Source organism: Apodemus sylvaticus, chromosome 19, assembly GCF_947179515.1.
Source record: "Apodemus sylvaticus chromosome 19, mApoSyl1.1, whole genome shotgun sequence".
Classification (NCBI taxonomy): domain Eukaryota; kingdom Metazoa; phylum Chordata; class Mammalia; order Rodentia; family Muridae; genus Apodemus; species Apodemus sylvaticus.
This window is the reverse complement of record NC_067490.1, coordinates 11,479,818-11,495,198: the sequence shown is the minus strand read 5'-3', so window position 1 is coordinate 11,495,198 and position 15,381 is coordinate 11,479,818. Positions and strand designations below refer to the sequence as shown.

Here is a 15,381-nt window from a genome sequence, read left to right as displayed (position 1 = left end):
GCATCTCCATGTTTGGTGTCTAGTTCTTTTCGACTTGGTTGACTGCAGCACACTTCTTTCTCTTGGACTGGTTCCATTCCCTGTAGCAGCTTTCTTCGTTAGGTAACCCACAGCTCTGGATTCTCTAAGAGCTTGGGGTGGCCAAGGCAACTTGAGCTTCACAGCTTCCTGTTCCAATGTCATATCTACACATGATATTCTAGGTTCCTCCAAAGGGTTTGGGTCACATCTCCAGCTCTGCACTCCATGGCACTCTAGGCTCTGGCTGACTCCACTCCACTGCTGCTGCCGTTCTTGGTGGTCGTCCCATGGTACTGACATCTCTAACATGCTAGGGTCTTCTGCTACAATGAGGCTGTGCTTTTATCAATAGCCTCTCATAGGCTCTCTCTTCCTGGTGTCAAGCTTCAGCTGCAACTGCTGCTGAGGCCACAACTTCACGAATGGCCTTCCCTGGCCTCTCACAGTGCCAAGCCTCAGCTGCGCTCCATGGCCCACTTTATGCTTTTAAGACAACTCCGTCTAGGTAATTTTCTTAAACAATACCAAGTCTAGCATGAAGAACAAGGCACAACCCTGGCTATTTCTGGAATATAGCTTCTTTGTGCTCTCAGAAAATACTTCCCACAAGATTTCAGCTCAGTAATTTGCTTGTAAGGTGGATACTGTATTGATATTTTGGTGGAAATTTTATTGAACCTATAGGTTGCTCTTGGTAGGCTGACCATATTTACTATTTTAATCCTACCCATCCATAGCCTGGCTTCTTCATTTAATTTCTTCAGTGTCTTAAAGATTTTTTTTTATCATGCATGTCTTTCATTTGCTTGGATTGAGTTATCCCAAGATATTTTATATATTTATATATTTATATATTTTGAGTCTATCATGGAAGTTTTTTCCCCCTTGACTTCCTTCTCAGTCTGTTTATCACTTGTCAATAGAAAGATTATCACTTGTAAAAAATGATTTTTGTGAGTTAATTTTGTATTCAGCTGCTCTGCTGAACGTGTGTAACTGTTAAGGGAGTTCCTGACGGAATCTTTAGGGTCACTTATGTATGTACTTATCATACCATCTGCAAATAAAGACACTTTGACTTCACCTTCTGATCTATAGCCCGCTGAGCTCCTTCATTTGCCTCAGTTCTCCAGCTAAAACTTCAGTATTATATTGACTAGGTATGGAGAGAGCAACCTAATCTCACCTTGTTCCTGATTTTAGTGGAAATGCTTTATCTCCATTTAAGTTGATACAGGCTGTGTGCTTGCTGTAAACTGACATTATCATGTTCACGTTTGCCATTTATCTCCCTGATCTCTTTAGTGATTTAATATATATATATATATATATAATATATATATATTATATATATATTATCGTGATATATATAGCAATATAATATATAAAAAATATATATATATTATCATGCAAGGGTGTTGGATTTTGTCAAAAGTCTTTTCTGCATCTAATGAGATAGTCGTGTGGTTGTCTTTCAGAATGTTTATATGATGGCTTAATTTTTAAATTTATATATGTTGAACCATCTCTGCAACTCAGGGATGACTCCTGCATTATTCTGATGGATGATAATTTTGTGTGTTCTTGTATTTGGTTTGCAAACATTTCATTGAGAATTTCCACATTTATGTTCATAAGGGAAATTGGTTTGGACTTACATTTCTTTGTTGGGTCTTAATATGGTTTGGGAATCAGGGTAACCGTAGCCTCATAAAAAAGAATTGGGCAATGGCCCTTCTGCTTCTATTTTGTGGACTAGTTTGAGGATCCCATTACAGATGGTTGTGAGCCACCATGTGGTTGCTGGGAATTGAACTCAGGACCTGATTGTTTTTTTTTTTTTTTTTTAAGTATGTCCTTATGGTTGTCTGGATTTCCTCACTGTTTGTTGCAATACACCCCGTTTTGTTGCTATGCACCTCTTTCCATCTCTAGACTTGTTAATTTACAGCTCTCTCTGCCTTTTTAGTTAATTTGGCTAAGGAGTTGTCAATCTTACTGATTTTCTCAAACAACCAACTCTTCATTTCATTGACTTGAATAAAAACTCATTTTTTTTTTTGTATCTATTTTTTGATTTCATCCCTGAGTTGATCATTTCTTTCAGTCCACTCTTTTTTGGGTGTTATTTCTTTTTTTCTGTTCTAGAGCTCTCTGTTCTAGAGTGTGTAGTTTCGTTACTAATATCTCTCCAAATTTTAATGTAGGCATTTAGTGAACTTGCTCCTAGGAATCCTCTTCACTGTGCCCCATGGCTGTGGTTATACTGCATTTTCATCTTATTCTATTTTTGAAAGGTTTGAACTTACTTCTTAATTTCTGTCTTCACCCATTTTCATTCAGCAGTGAGTGGTTGCTCAGTTTCCACAAGTTTGTGAGCATTCTGCTGTTTCTCTTGCTATTGGTATCCGGCTTTAATCTCTGATGCTCAGGGAGAATACAGGATGTTACTTCAGTTTTCTTGCATTTGTCGAGGCTCGCTTTGTGTCTGAATATGTGGTGAATTTTGTAGAAAGTTTGATGAGCTGCTGAGAAGAAGGTATGTTCCTTTGCATTTAGTGAAATGTTCTGTAAATATCTGTTGGGTCCATTTGGTTTATGATAATGTTTAGCTCCAGCATTCTCTGTTTAGCTATTTGTTGAATGACTGTTGGTAAGAGTGGGGTATTGAAGTCACCCACTATCAGTGTGTGAGGGTCAATATGTAATTTAAGTTGTAGTACATATACATTATTATTATTAATTATATATACTATATATAACATATAATTATTTATTATATAATTATATTTTGTTATATAAACTTATATATGCATATATATGTATATATATACACATATATACACACACATACATACTTGCATGCCTATGTGTTCAGTGCATATATGGTAAAAATTGCAATATCCTCTCAGATTTTTTCCTTTAATGAATATGTAGTGTCTCCCCTCCCCCCCCCCCACTAATCTCTTCTAATTAGTATTGCTTTGAAGTCTATTTCATCAGATATTAAAATGGCTACACCAGGTTGCTTCTTGAGTCCACTTGCTTGGGAGTATTTTTTTTCCATCTTTTTACCCCAAGGTTGTGTCTATCCTTGATGTTGTGGTATGTTTCTCAGATGCAGCTGAGGAATGGAACCTGTTTTTAAATCCACTCTGTTAGTCTGTGTCTTTTCATTGGGGAATTGAGACCATTGTTGTTATCAATGAGCAGTGTTTGTTGATTCCTATATTTGGTTGTGGTGGTGTGGGTGTGCCCCACTCTTTTGATTGGTTGGTCTGATGTTGTTTTTTCCTTGTGTTTTCTTAGGTGTTCTTAGCCCTGAAGGGCTAAGAACTATTTTCCTTCTAGTACCTTCTTGTAGAGCTGGATTTTTAGAAAGTTTCCACCTATCTAAATTCAGTTTTACTGTGAAACGTCTCCCCCCACCCCAAGCTATCGTCATGGAAAGTTTTGCTGGGTATAGTAGACTGGGCCAGCATCTGTGCTCTCTTAGAGCTTGTAGATGACTAGCCCAGGCCCTTCTGGCTTTTAGAGTCTCCAATAAAAAGTCAGGTGCTTAGTTCTGCATTTATATGTTACTTGGTCTTTTTACCTTGCAGCTTTTAGTATTCTTTTATTCTGTTCATTTAGCATTTTGATTATTGTGTGTTGCAATGAATTACTTTTCTTTTTTTTTTCATTGAGTATCTTCTTCATTTACATTGCCAATGGTAAGACCTTTCCTAATTTCCCCCCTCCCGAAAGCCTCCCTTCCCAACGATTCCCTACCCCTCATCCCACCCCCTGCCTCCATGTATATGCCCCTCTACCTGACACAGTCCCACCTCCCCCCCCAACTTCCTCCCCTACCCCTGTCTGTTTCCCTTTGTTGTGGCCTCTATTGCACCTTTACCTGACGAAAGACCACTCCTCCCACTGATGCCCAACAAGGCATTCCTTTGCCACATTTTTGGCTGGAACTATGTATACCCCTTGGTTGATGGTTCAGTCCCTGGGAGTCTTGGGGTGTCTGAAGTCATTGTTTTTCCCATGGGGCTGTAAACCCCTTTAGCTCCTCAGGACCACTCTCCAGATCCTCCATTGGGGACCCCAAGCTCAGTCCAATAGTTGGTTGCTAGTTTCTGCCTCTGTATTTGTAAGGCTCTGGCAGGGCCCCTCTGGAGACAGCCATGGCATGCTCCTTTTGGTACATGTTTCTCATCATAGTGTTGGGGTTTGGTGACTGTTTATAGGATGAATCCTCAGGTAGGGAACTTGCTGGGTGGCCTTTGCTTCAGACTCTGCTCCACACATTGCTTCCCTTATTGCTCTGGTGAGTATTTTGTTTCCTTTCTCAGAGGAACCATAGCACCCTCACTTAAGTCCTCCTTCTTCTTGAGCTTCCTGTGCTGGGTGAATTGTAACTTGTTTATTTTGAGCTTTTGGACTAGCATCTGCTTATTAGTGAGTGCATACCATGTGTGTTCTTTTGTGACTGGGTTACCTCATTCAGGATGACATTTTCTAGTTCCATCCATTTGCCTAAGAATTTCATGAATTCATTGTTTTTAATAGCTGAATAGTACTCCATTGTGTATATATACCACGGTTTCTGTATCCATTCCTCTGTTGAGGGACATTTGGGTTCTTTCCAACTTCTGGCTATTATAAACAAGGCAGCTATGGACATAGTGGAACATGTGCCCTTATTACATGTAGGGGCACTTTCTGGGTATATGCCCAGGAGTGGTATAGCTGGGTCCACAGGTAGTACTATGTCTATTTTTCTGAGGAATCACCAAACTGTGAACTACTTTTCTGCTCCAGTCTATTTGGTGCTCTGAATTCTTGTATCTTGATGGCACCTCCTTCTTTAGGTTGGGAAATTTTCTTCTATCATTTTATTGGAAATTATTTTCTATGCTTTTGACCTGGGTGCCTTTTCCTTTCTCTATTTCTACTATTGGTAGATTTGGTCTTTTCATAGTGTCTTACTTAGAGTTACTATTGCTGTGTGAAACACCATGACCAAAGCAACTTGGGGAGGAAAGGGTTTATTCAGCTTATGTTTCTACATCACAGTTCATCATCAAAGGAAGTCAGGACAGGAACTCAAGCAGGACAGAAACCTGGAGGCAGGAGCTGATATGGAGGTCATGGAGGAGTGCTGCTTAATGGCTTGCTCCTCATGACTTGTTCAGCCTGCTTTCTTACAGAACCCAGGACCATCAGCCCAGGGACGGCACCACCCATAGTGAGCTAGGACCTTTCTCACTGATCACTAATTGAGAAAATGTCCTACAACTGGATCTCAGTGGGGCATTTCCTCGACTGAGGCTCCTTCCTCTCTGATGACTCTAGCTTGTGTAAAGTAGACATAAAACCAGCCAGCGCATATAGTTTTGCAGATTATCAGGATGTTTTATGCCTGAGTTTCTTTTTAAAGACTTAACATATTCCCTTACTGCCATATCCATTTCTTCTATCTTGTCTTCAAGGCTTGCCTCAGCCTCTCTCTTCCATCACTTGTATTCTGTTGGTGAGGCGTTCTGTGGGATTCCTATTCATTCTATTCCTACTATGATGTCTTGAGCTGTTTCCTTCCACTGTGTGTATGTTCATTTCGTTAATAGACGTATTCATATCTTTTTAAAGGGACTTTAACATATTTGTAAAAGCTATTTCAAAGCCTCTTTCTTGTGCTTCAGGTATAACACTTTTTAGGGCCTATTGTACTAGAGTTTCTGGTCTCTAGTGGAGACAAATTGCCCTGATTTTTATTGCATTTTTATGCTGCTATCTAGACTTGAATTTGAGATGATTGTAATTGTTGATTGAATTAACAGACACTAACATCTTTTAGCATCTGTTCTTGTCTTTGATGGGTGTTTTGTTCCTTTGGTTTCTGTTGCCCTCTCAGCTTCTTAGGAAAATGTGATGGCTGTGGGTTACCTGGTAGGTATCAGGTTATCTCTCCACCAAGTGTGAAATGAGCCAGTTCAAGCCAGATTAGATTATATTAAAGGCAGGTTTATGGGAAGCTGGAAGCCAGTGAGTTCACTAGCCCCAAGGACCAAGGTCAGGAAAGTCACCATAGGAAATGGGGGGTAGAGGTGGGAGGGAGAAAGAGAGAAGGGGTGTGTACACTGAGAGAAAAGAAGGAGGAGGAGGAGGGGGAGGGGGAGGGGGAGGAGGAAGAGGAGGAGGAGGGGGGAAGGAGGAGGAGGAGGAGGAGGAGGAGAGGAAGAAGAAGAAGAAGAAGAAGAAGAAGAAGAAGAAGAAGAAGAAGAAGAAGAAGAAGAAGAAGAAGAAGAAGAAGAAGAAGAAGAAAAGGAGGAGGGAGAGGAAGAGGAAGAAAAGGAGAAGGAAGAAGAGGAAGAAGAGGAGAAAGAAGAAGAAGAGGAGGAGGAAGAGGAGGAGGAGGAAGAAAAGGGAGGAGGAAGAGGAGGAGGAGGAAGAAGAGGAGGAGCAGGAGAGACAGCCCAAGACCAAAATGTCTCCTTTATATAGGAAGGAGCCTCTTATGGAAGAGCAGTTCAGGGTTGGGGGCAGGGTATGCCAGGTCTGGTCTGAGGGATGCTGGGAGAACCTAGAAGCCAGGTCTGCTTTGGTATGTAAAATAAGTACCTTAGTCCCTTGTCCCAGGTTTAAAGACCAAACAGTAGGGAGTGCTTCTGAGATCCTGACAGGTGTGGCCGCTAGGGTTCTGGATAAAGTGGTTTTTTTTTTAGGTTTCAGGGAAATAAAGGGGAATGGGAATGTGCTAGAAGGGGAGGCTGAGAAGGCCTACTGGAGGGAGGAAAGCAAAGTGTGCGGCCAGTGTCTATCTAGTCGTCCAGAGAATGAGGGCAGAGCAAGCGAGAGGCAGAGGGGCTGGAACAGTTGGTCTGCCACAGAGATGGAAATGGGAAGGGATTAGATTTGAAGCAGAAGAGGGAGAGCAGTGTCTCTCTGATTCACTGGCCTTCAGATTTGATGCCTAAGACAAAGGGATGGGATAGTGAGGAAGGCTGTAAGATCCACTAGAGATGAGGGCAGCAAATGGGGAAGGGGAGACCATGATAGGTGGTACACTCCAGAGCTGGAGGGTGAGACTAGGGGACTGGAAGAGAGAAAGTGAAGATTGTCAGATGCTTCCCTGGTAGTACATTTCTATGGAATGCTAGAGGGGGATCATCTATCTCTAAAGCTCCATCTGGGTCATATCTAAGGGTCCGTCCTGCCTGATGAGTCACTCCACTGGGATCTATGAAAATAAGACAATGACAATGTCGTATGCTGGATAAAGAGGTACCAGGTCTTTGACATAAGATTAAAAAATGTATCTCTATTTCCAGACACGTGTCTTTCCTCCCACCCATGAGCTTACCTCTTTCTCCAGCAGTGGCAAACTGTGCTTTTTTGGGTCTTACTCACTGACCCCGCCTCTGGAATATCTCCCCAGATATGGTGGCCTGCGTTGTGCCTTCTGAGTGTGTGAAGCAGTGTGGCGTGGACGTTGGCTGCACTAACTATGCCTACCCGATGCTGGTGATGAAGCTGATGCCCATGGGTAAGTAAAGGCCAGGGCTCCCACAGTCTCAGATGCTTGGTCTACAGATGCATGTAGAAAGGGTTGTGATGTAATCTTCAGCAGTTACTATTATACGTCCACTAATTCAGCTGTTGATAGACATTGCTTGGGCACCTTTCACATACTGTGGTAAGCCTAGACATTCCAGAGATAGACCAGGTGGTTTCTGTCAGAAGCATCTAGACTCTTTAGGTGCCAGATTCTTTGATGAAAATTAGGAATATTTACATTGTCTCTTTCTAATAAAAAGCACTGTTTAACCACAAACCTACGTATCCAGAGGAGTAGATAGTCCAGGGACACTCAGATGTTTGATCTCAAGCTATTCAAGATGCCAGCACGCACTGAGTGTATTATGTCCCAAACGCTACGTTGGGGGCCCAGGAACACTGATGGAGTTGCAAATCCCCCTTCTATTTAGAATTCACATTTCATTTCCTGAGATAGAAGACACATTGTATGTGAGAAGTGAGTACATTTTTATTAAGATGCTGGAGAGCGACCGTGGTGAGTTGAAGCCAAGAGATTTGTAGAGAGCTCAGGTGCGAACAGTTGAAAAACTTCTGTGAACACTTCCACATCGCGCTCTACATCCTGGCACACATGAGCATTCTCAAAATGAAGGGAACGTAGCCCACAGATCTGACCCCACATTCCCGCATACTCTCTTCTAGTGGATGTAGGGTCAGAGGGAACCAGAGCATCAGGTTCCTATAAGGATTCAAAAACTCTTGGCTTTTCCTCTCCAAAAACAATAGAATCACTAACAAGATTTTTTTCCCACTAAATCTTCATGTGGCCACAAGACCACCAGAGGGAAAGAGAGCACTGCACAGTTTATTCTATTTGAAAACTAGGTTACAGAAGCTTTGATCTGCATTTATATTTGGGACCAACTTCCCCACTGTGCAATTTTGAGATCACCAGGAGTTACACAGGAGGCTCTACCCATATCTCTATTATGTGTGTATTATTGACATCTGCTCAAACAGCCAATGTTTGAGAGAAACCCAGTGTCTTAGAGCAACTCCCCATTTTTACCCTGTCACGCATAGAATGGGACATTCAGTTTAACCAGAGCTTTCTCCCTCTGACCCCAGGGCTGCGAGGCCTGATGCTGTCGGTCATGTTGGCTTCTCTCATGAGCTCCCTCACCTCCGTCTTCAACAGTGCCAGCACCCTCTTCACCATGGATCTTTACACCAAGATAAGGAAGAAGGCATCGGAGAGAGAGCTCCTGATAGCTGGACGGTAAGGGAACCCGGTCTTCAGAACTAGAATTCCTCTGAGGAAGGGACAATGGAGAGGAGGAGGAGGGTTTGCATTTTTTCCCCCTTCAGTGAAAATAATCACTGACCTACAGTGGAAATGGTGACACTGGGAACAGTTTAACTTGACATCTCTTTCCACATCCAAAAATTGAGGCCATTTAAATGTAATAGTTGTTTTTGTTTTGTTCATGTTTTAAGTGTTTTAGGTGGTTCACATGTTTTTTTCTTTTTCTTTTTAAGATTTATTTATCTATTATATGTAAGTACACTGTAGCTGTCTGTCTTCAGACACACCAGAAGAGGACGCCAGATCTCATTATGGATACTTGTGAGCCACCATGTGGTTGCTGGGATTTGAACTCAGGACCTTCGGAAGAGCAGTCAGTGCTCTTACTCACTGAGCCATCTCTCCAGCCCCTCACGTGTTTTTTCTTGTTTTGACCTTTCCTCTCACAATCCCTTCTAATCATGTCTTCACAGACTACCACCTACTCTTTTGGGCTTCATCTCTCGATGTCTCTGAGTATATCACATGCAAGGGAGGATAAATCACATTATTACCACGAATGAGATTATCAACTTTGCACCCACTAAGGATTAGCTATTAGAAAGGGCAGACTCGGGTAAGGGACTAGCTCAAGAAGTTGCTTAGAGGGTTATGTCAACCAAAGACTCCCTAAATGGTCTGGGAGCCCTGCAAACAAATAAGGGGAAAAAATAACCAGGAAGAAAGAACACCCTTTTCCTCTTTGTTATTTTTTAAAAGAGTTATTCATTTAATATGAGTATACTGCTACTGTCTTCAGACACACTAGAATAGGGGACTGGATCACATTACAGATGGTTGTGAGCCACCATGTGGTTGCTGGGATTTGAACTCAGGACCTCTGGAAGAGAAGTCAGTGCTCTTAACCACTGAGCCATCCCTCCAGCCCTTCCTCTTCATTATTTTCAAGTAGACCCAACATTGTCTTAGCGTTTTGTAACATGAGTTAAAATTAAAGTATGACATATGTACAGCGGACATGGAGAACATAATTATACAGTCCAGTGATGCATCTCAAAAGGAGCACACATGTAGTCTGTGCACACATTAAAAGTGGAAACTATGACCACCCCATTTCTATTACTGTTCCTATCTTTGCAACGTTAGCCACCATAACCTTCAATGCTACTAACTGAGTTACCCTGCTTCAGATGATCATGAGTAAATCAACATACCTATCTCCATATATGGCTTCTTTGGCTCACATAATGTTTGTGAGCTTCAGCCATGTTTCCATATACAGTTTGCTCCTTGCTGTTTGGCTTTCCACTATCTTGATGTCTCATCACGTATCAGCTACTGTTCATGACCATATTGCGGTGGTTCAACGCTCTCAGCACATGTGATCTTCTATTGCTGCTTATTATATTACTATGTAATAACTTTCCGTTCTTGGCTTTTTCAGATGTATGGTTCTGTGGAATGTGAGGGAGAGTATTTTTTGTTTGTTTTTGGAGACAGGGTTTCTCTGTGTAACCTTGGCTGTCCCAGAACTCACTCTGTAGATCAGGCTGGCCTCGAACTCAGAGATCCGCCTGCCTCTGCCTCCCAAGCGCTGGGATTAAAGCTGTGCGCCACCACTGCTTTGCTTGGGGGAGAGTATTAAAGAAAAAAAATTCTTTTGACTTAGGAAAAAAATAAGTCATGACTTATGACTTAGGAAAAAAATAGATTGGTGGTATTAATTCTAAGTTTGGATATGATGGCAAGACAATAGGTCAATCACTTTCCTTCACTGTTATAAATTTTGAGTGATATACTTAGAGTGCATTTTCAATATTGATATTGAATATTGATATTGCTTACCTGTGGAGTGTCACCTCAAGGTTATCCCATGGCTTCTCAGCTAGTTAGAAGAGAATCTGGGCTCCTTTTGTTCTCCACTGTGTGCATTCTGTCCTTTCTCTGTGACTTTGTCACTGTGGTTTGGGATAGAAGCACTTTCAGAGACTACTGACAAGTGCAGTGCTTCTACAGACCAGTCTTGAAGGACACCGCCTGCTTGCCTGCTTTCTTTGGAAGTTGATATCAAGAGGAACTCAACACCAAAAAAAAAAAAAAAAAAAAAAAAAAAAAAAAAAAAAAAAAGCCAGGGAGTAGTGGTACAGAGAGGCAGGTGGATTTCTAAATCCAAGGCCAGCCTGGTCTACAGAGTGAGTTCCAGGACAGCCAAGGCTCTACAGAGAAACCCTGTCTCAAAACAACAACAACAACAACAACAAATGTGGGGGAAAAAAGAGGAACTGAACACTACACATTTTTCTTTGTTTCACAGTACCTTTATTAAATCAAATACTTAGAGATGGAAACCTGGTGGGCCTCGCTTGGTCCAGGTCTTGCCTGGGTAAAGGCTGTAGGAGAAGAGAATGGAAAAGCGTCCTTGTTTTTCCTTCTTTGTTTTGTCTTCCTGGGCTGGTACTCAAGATACACTGATCCCACCAGTCAAGACATAATCTTGGACACAAATCTCTTTTAAGTCTCAATGGCAAAGTAAATATCTGTTTCTTCTTTGCTACTGAATGTCTGTCTCCCAAGATACAAACATGGAAAGCTACAAAGATACTTGCTTTGTGTAAGCAAGCTATCTATGCCTCTGTTGATTGAGTAAACACAGCAACAGCGGGTGAGATTGTAGTCAGAAAAACATATTGTATGAAAGAAATCCTCTTTCGGTAAAGAGAAAAATAGGAAGCCAAAAGGGATGGAAGTCAGCCCAAATGAAAAGATGGACAATGTGGCCTCACAAAAAATGTTAGGAAGTCTTCCTGTGGGCGTGGCACCTGAGCGAAATCCAGAAATGGAGGCCGGGGTGAGAACAGTGAGACAGTTGTGTGTACATCAAGTGTGTGGCATCTTTACTAACAAGGGAAAAGGCTGTCAGGGAGCAAGTAAGTAAATAAAAAGAACACAGCTTACCAAGATATCCAGGAGCCAGGCCATGATGCCAGGCCACTTGAGGGCATAACAGAAACAATGGAAGTGGCCTAGGAAGCACCTGGTTTTCTTTCCAGTAGCGACAGTGACATAATGAATAATAGAGTGAAATATCCAACCTTTGTTGAAATCTGGGTTTCAATGCTTGTCACACTTAAGTTGTGCTGCAAGGTGGCAGAAGTTTTGTAAAGTTTAAGTAGACGTTAGTGTCTCCATCTTCTGCCCAAAGACTTGTTCTTCTGTTCAACCGCTGCCCCCACCATGTCTGTATTTCAGATGAATGTGGAGATGGTGAGATTTCATGTATAATCTTGTTAATATATTCCCTGCTTTATTCACACACATAGCCCCTGGGTTTAGAAAACCATACAATTCGTCTTTATGGACCCCAGGATTTTTTAGGCTACATTTTTAACCCATCCTTTGGGAGGGGGTGGGAAACACCTAAATTAGTATTTCTTGTCAATTCATCCAGCATTCTGGGAAAGGGAGAGGCTGTTTTAGTCCTCACGTAAATTCATTTCATTTTCACTAGCTAATGAAAAGATAGAAATTGGATTCTATTTTATTACGCAAATAGCTACTGATTAAGAAAACTAACACAGCATTTCTACAATATATGCACTGTATTGAGGAATTGTTAAACAACAGCTGACATTTGACCGTCTTTATGAGGAATCATTAATCTTAGAATGAAGCCTTTATGACAGGTGTAGATAAGCATTGCTGGCATTGAATTAATAGGTAATTAGCATGAACCCATAGCATGGGTTCATATCCGGTCAAGGAATGTAGTTTTGTTTGGAAAAGGAATGAATGGCGTGAAGATAAATTCAAGAACTCAACAGATATGCCAATGCTGCTGTTGTTTACTGTCTGAATTTTTTTTCCAGGCTGTTCGTCGCTGTGCTAATTGTCACCAGCATCTTGTGGGTCCCCATCATAGAAGTGTCTCAAGGTGGACAGCTGATCCATTATACAGAATCAATTACGAGCTACCTTGGGCCGCCCATTGCAGCTCTCTTCCTGGTGGCCATCTTTTGTAAAAGAGTCAATGAACAAGTAGGTGAAAAACAGGGAGGTTTTTGTTCCCTGCCAGTCACTGGCATCACAAGATACTTTCTTGATGTTCCTTGTGTGTGCTCCAAGCCTGTCTCAGTTTCTACTGTGGTCATTGTAATGTCTGATCCTTACTAAAGTGGGAAGATGCTTGACCTTGTGGTCCCAGTTAAGAGTCCAGACTATACATGTATTATAAAATGTCAAATGTACAGCACAGTGCTGTCAAACACCAAACAGTTTGGGAGATGGACTGTCAGTATCCCATCAGGACCCTACTATTGTGATCTGAAGTCAATCCACTCTGTCCAGTGAAGATGCTAATAGCACCTATTTATAATAGTTTTCATGGAGATTAAGTTAGATAGTATAGTAAAATGCTTTTTGAAACAGTCCAAAATTAAAGTATGTTCATGGCTATTGTGGTGCGAATGGTTAATCTTTTTACTTTGTAGGTCGGATCCCTTAAATGTGTTTCTAGGTGTTTATCGTATTATGTGATTCTCAGGCAAGTTAACAGTCCTTAGTGTTTCGTGAGTCTCAGCTCTTCAAATTACAAAACATGGATCACAATTCAACTTGTTCCTCAAAACAAAGCACAAGTTTTGATTCTCCAAATTAAAGTCAGGGAAATTTTCAGCTTGGGCCAGCATTGCCAGTAGAGCAATGGATTGTTGGATTCACAACAGTGTAACCATAGGTGGTGCCTCCCACTGTGGACTTGTAACAGTGTAACGATATTTCAGGACCATAGGTAGTGCCTCCCACCGTGGACTTGCAACAGTGTAACGATAATTCAGGGCCACAGATGGGGGCTCCCACTGTGGACTTGCAACAGTGTAACGATATTTCAGGGCCACAGATACGGCCTCCCACTGATAGCTTGGGTTTGCCACTTTCCCTGCTTGTTGGTCCTCACCTAAGAAAACAGTAATCTTTGATTACAACTTACTTGAAAGAGCGTCTCCTATTTCCTAAGCACTCTTGTATTCTTGTTTTGTTTTTACCAGGGAGCCTTCTGGGGCCTGATGGTTGGACTGGTGATGGGCCTTATCCGTATGATCGCAGAGTTCTCTTACGGGACAGGGAGTTGCCTGGCTCCCAGCAACTGTCCCAAGGTCATCTGTGGAGTACACTATCTGTACTTCGCCATCATCCTTTTTTTTGTATCCATATTCGTTATCCTGGGAGTTTCCTACTTAACAAAACCCATCCCCGATGTGCATGTAAGTGACGAACCAATCAGGAATTACTCGATTTCCAAAGTGTGTAAGGGCGACATCTGCTTCGGCTAGGCTAATGGAATTGTTGAACTATCAGATTTAGAAGGGACCTGAGAGACGACCAGTCATCCAGCTAAACAATTTGGTCATGTATGTGTGAAGCAGCAATTTATTAATAAGAGGCTAAGAAATGGGCGTACATTTTTAAGGCCAGTGAGATGCCTGCATGGGGAAAGGGGTTTGCTAAGCAATCCTGGCAACTTGAGTTCAATCCCCGGAGACCCACTTCCGGTGGCAGGAAAGAACCACTCATTGCACAGATAATAGCAAACACACACACACATCACACAGATAGAGTAAGCAAACAATGAACATAGGTTTCCAAAGCTTATGATACAGTTGGACAGCTTATCTGCGCCATTGTTATGAACACAGGGAGGGGAGTAGTCAATCTTGTCCAATAGACAAAGAAAGATCTTACAATAGACCTGGCATCTCGGCTGGGCCTCTCTGGGGTTGAGTAGAAATTCAGGTCCATTATGAAGGCCAATATACAGCCAGGCAGTGGTGGTGCACGCCTGTAATCCCAGCACTCTGGGAGGCAGAGGCAGGCAGATTTCTGAGTTCGAGGCCAGCCTGGTCTACAGAGTGAGTTCCAGGACAGCCAGGGCTACACAGAGAAACCCTGTCTCGGAAAAAAAAAAAAAAAAAGAAGGCCGATATAGATATGTTTTTTTAAAACATAGGGTAATAGCGACCAAGAAAAGGCAAAACAGAACAATGAGGTACATCTTTGTCTTATTGAACTGACAAAAAGTGCTTACAATTATTAATATAAAATGATAAAGAGTACAATTTCAGCATCCAAAATTATTGGTAAGTGTGTGGGAATTTAAGCCTCTTAAAAATGCAGTCATGAGCTTTTAAAAAATCTTTTTTAAAGATGTATTTATTATTATATGTACATATTATACATATGTATAATATAATATACAGTATATTATATTACACTGTGGCTTTCTTCAGACACACCAGAAGAGGGTGTCGGATCTCATTATGGATGGTTGTGAGCCACCATGTGGCTGCTGGGATTTGAACTCAGGACTTTTGGAAGAGCAGTCAGTGCTCTTAACTAATGACTGAGCCATCTCTCTAGGCCCTCGTGAGCCTATTTAATAGGTGCTAATTCTCATAATTTATGAGCCATTCATCTCAATTGTGGGAGCTGATGTGGAGATACGTAACAAGTAGGAAAAAATTATATGTATCAGC

The 15,381-nt window shown here is 41.7% G+C and overlaps 1 protein-coding gene across 3 annotated transcripts in view; it reads left to right on the top strand.

Annotated features, from left to right (window-relative positions):
* Nucleotides 1-15,381, top strand: part of LOC127670209 (solute carrier family 5 member 4A) — a 42,320-nt gene that overhangs the window by 20,966 nt on the left and 5,973 nt on the right. For all 3 annotated transcript variants that reach the window (XM_052164584.1, XM_052164586.1, XM_052164585.1), the window contains exons 10-13: nucleotides 7,448-7,555; nucleotides 8,677-8,827; nucleotides 12,721-12,889; nucleotides 13,897-14,112. In XM_052164584.1, coding sequence (XP_052020544.1) covers nucleotides 7,448-7,555; nucleotides 8,677-8,827; nucleotides 12,721-12,889; nucleotides 13,897-14,112 — 644 coding nt within the window. The remainder of the gene's footprint in view (nucleotides 1-7,447; nucleotides 7,556-8,676; nucleotides 8,828-12,720; nucleotides 12,890-13,896; nucleotides 14,113-15,381) is intronic.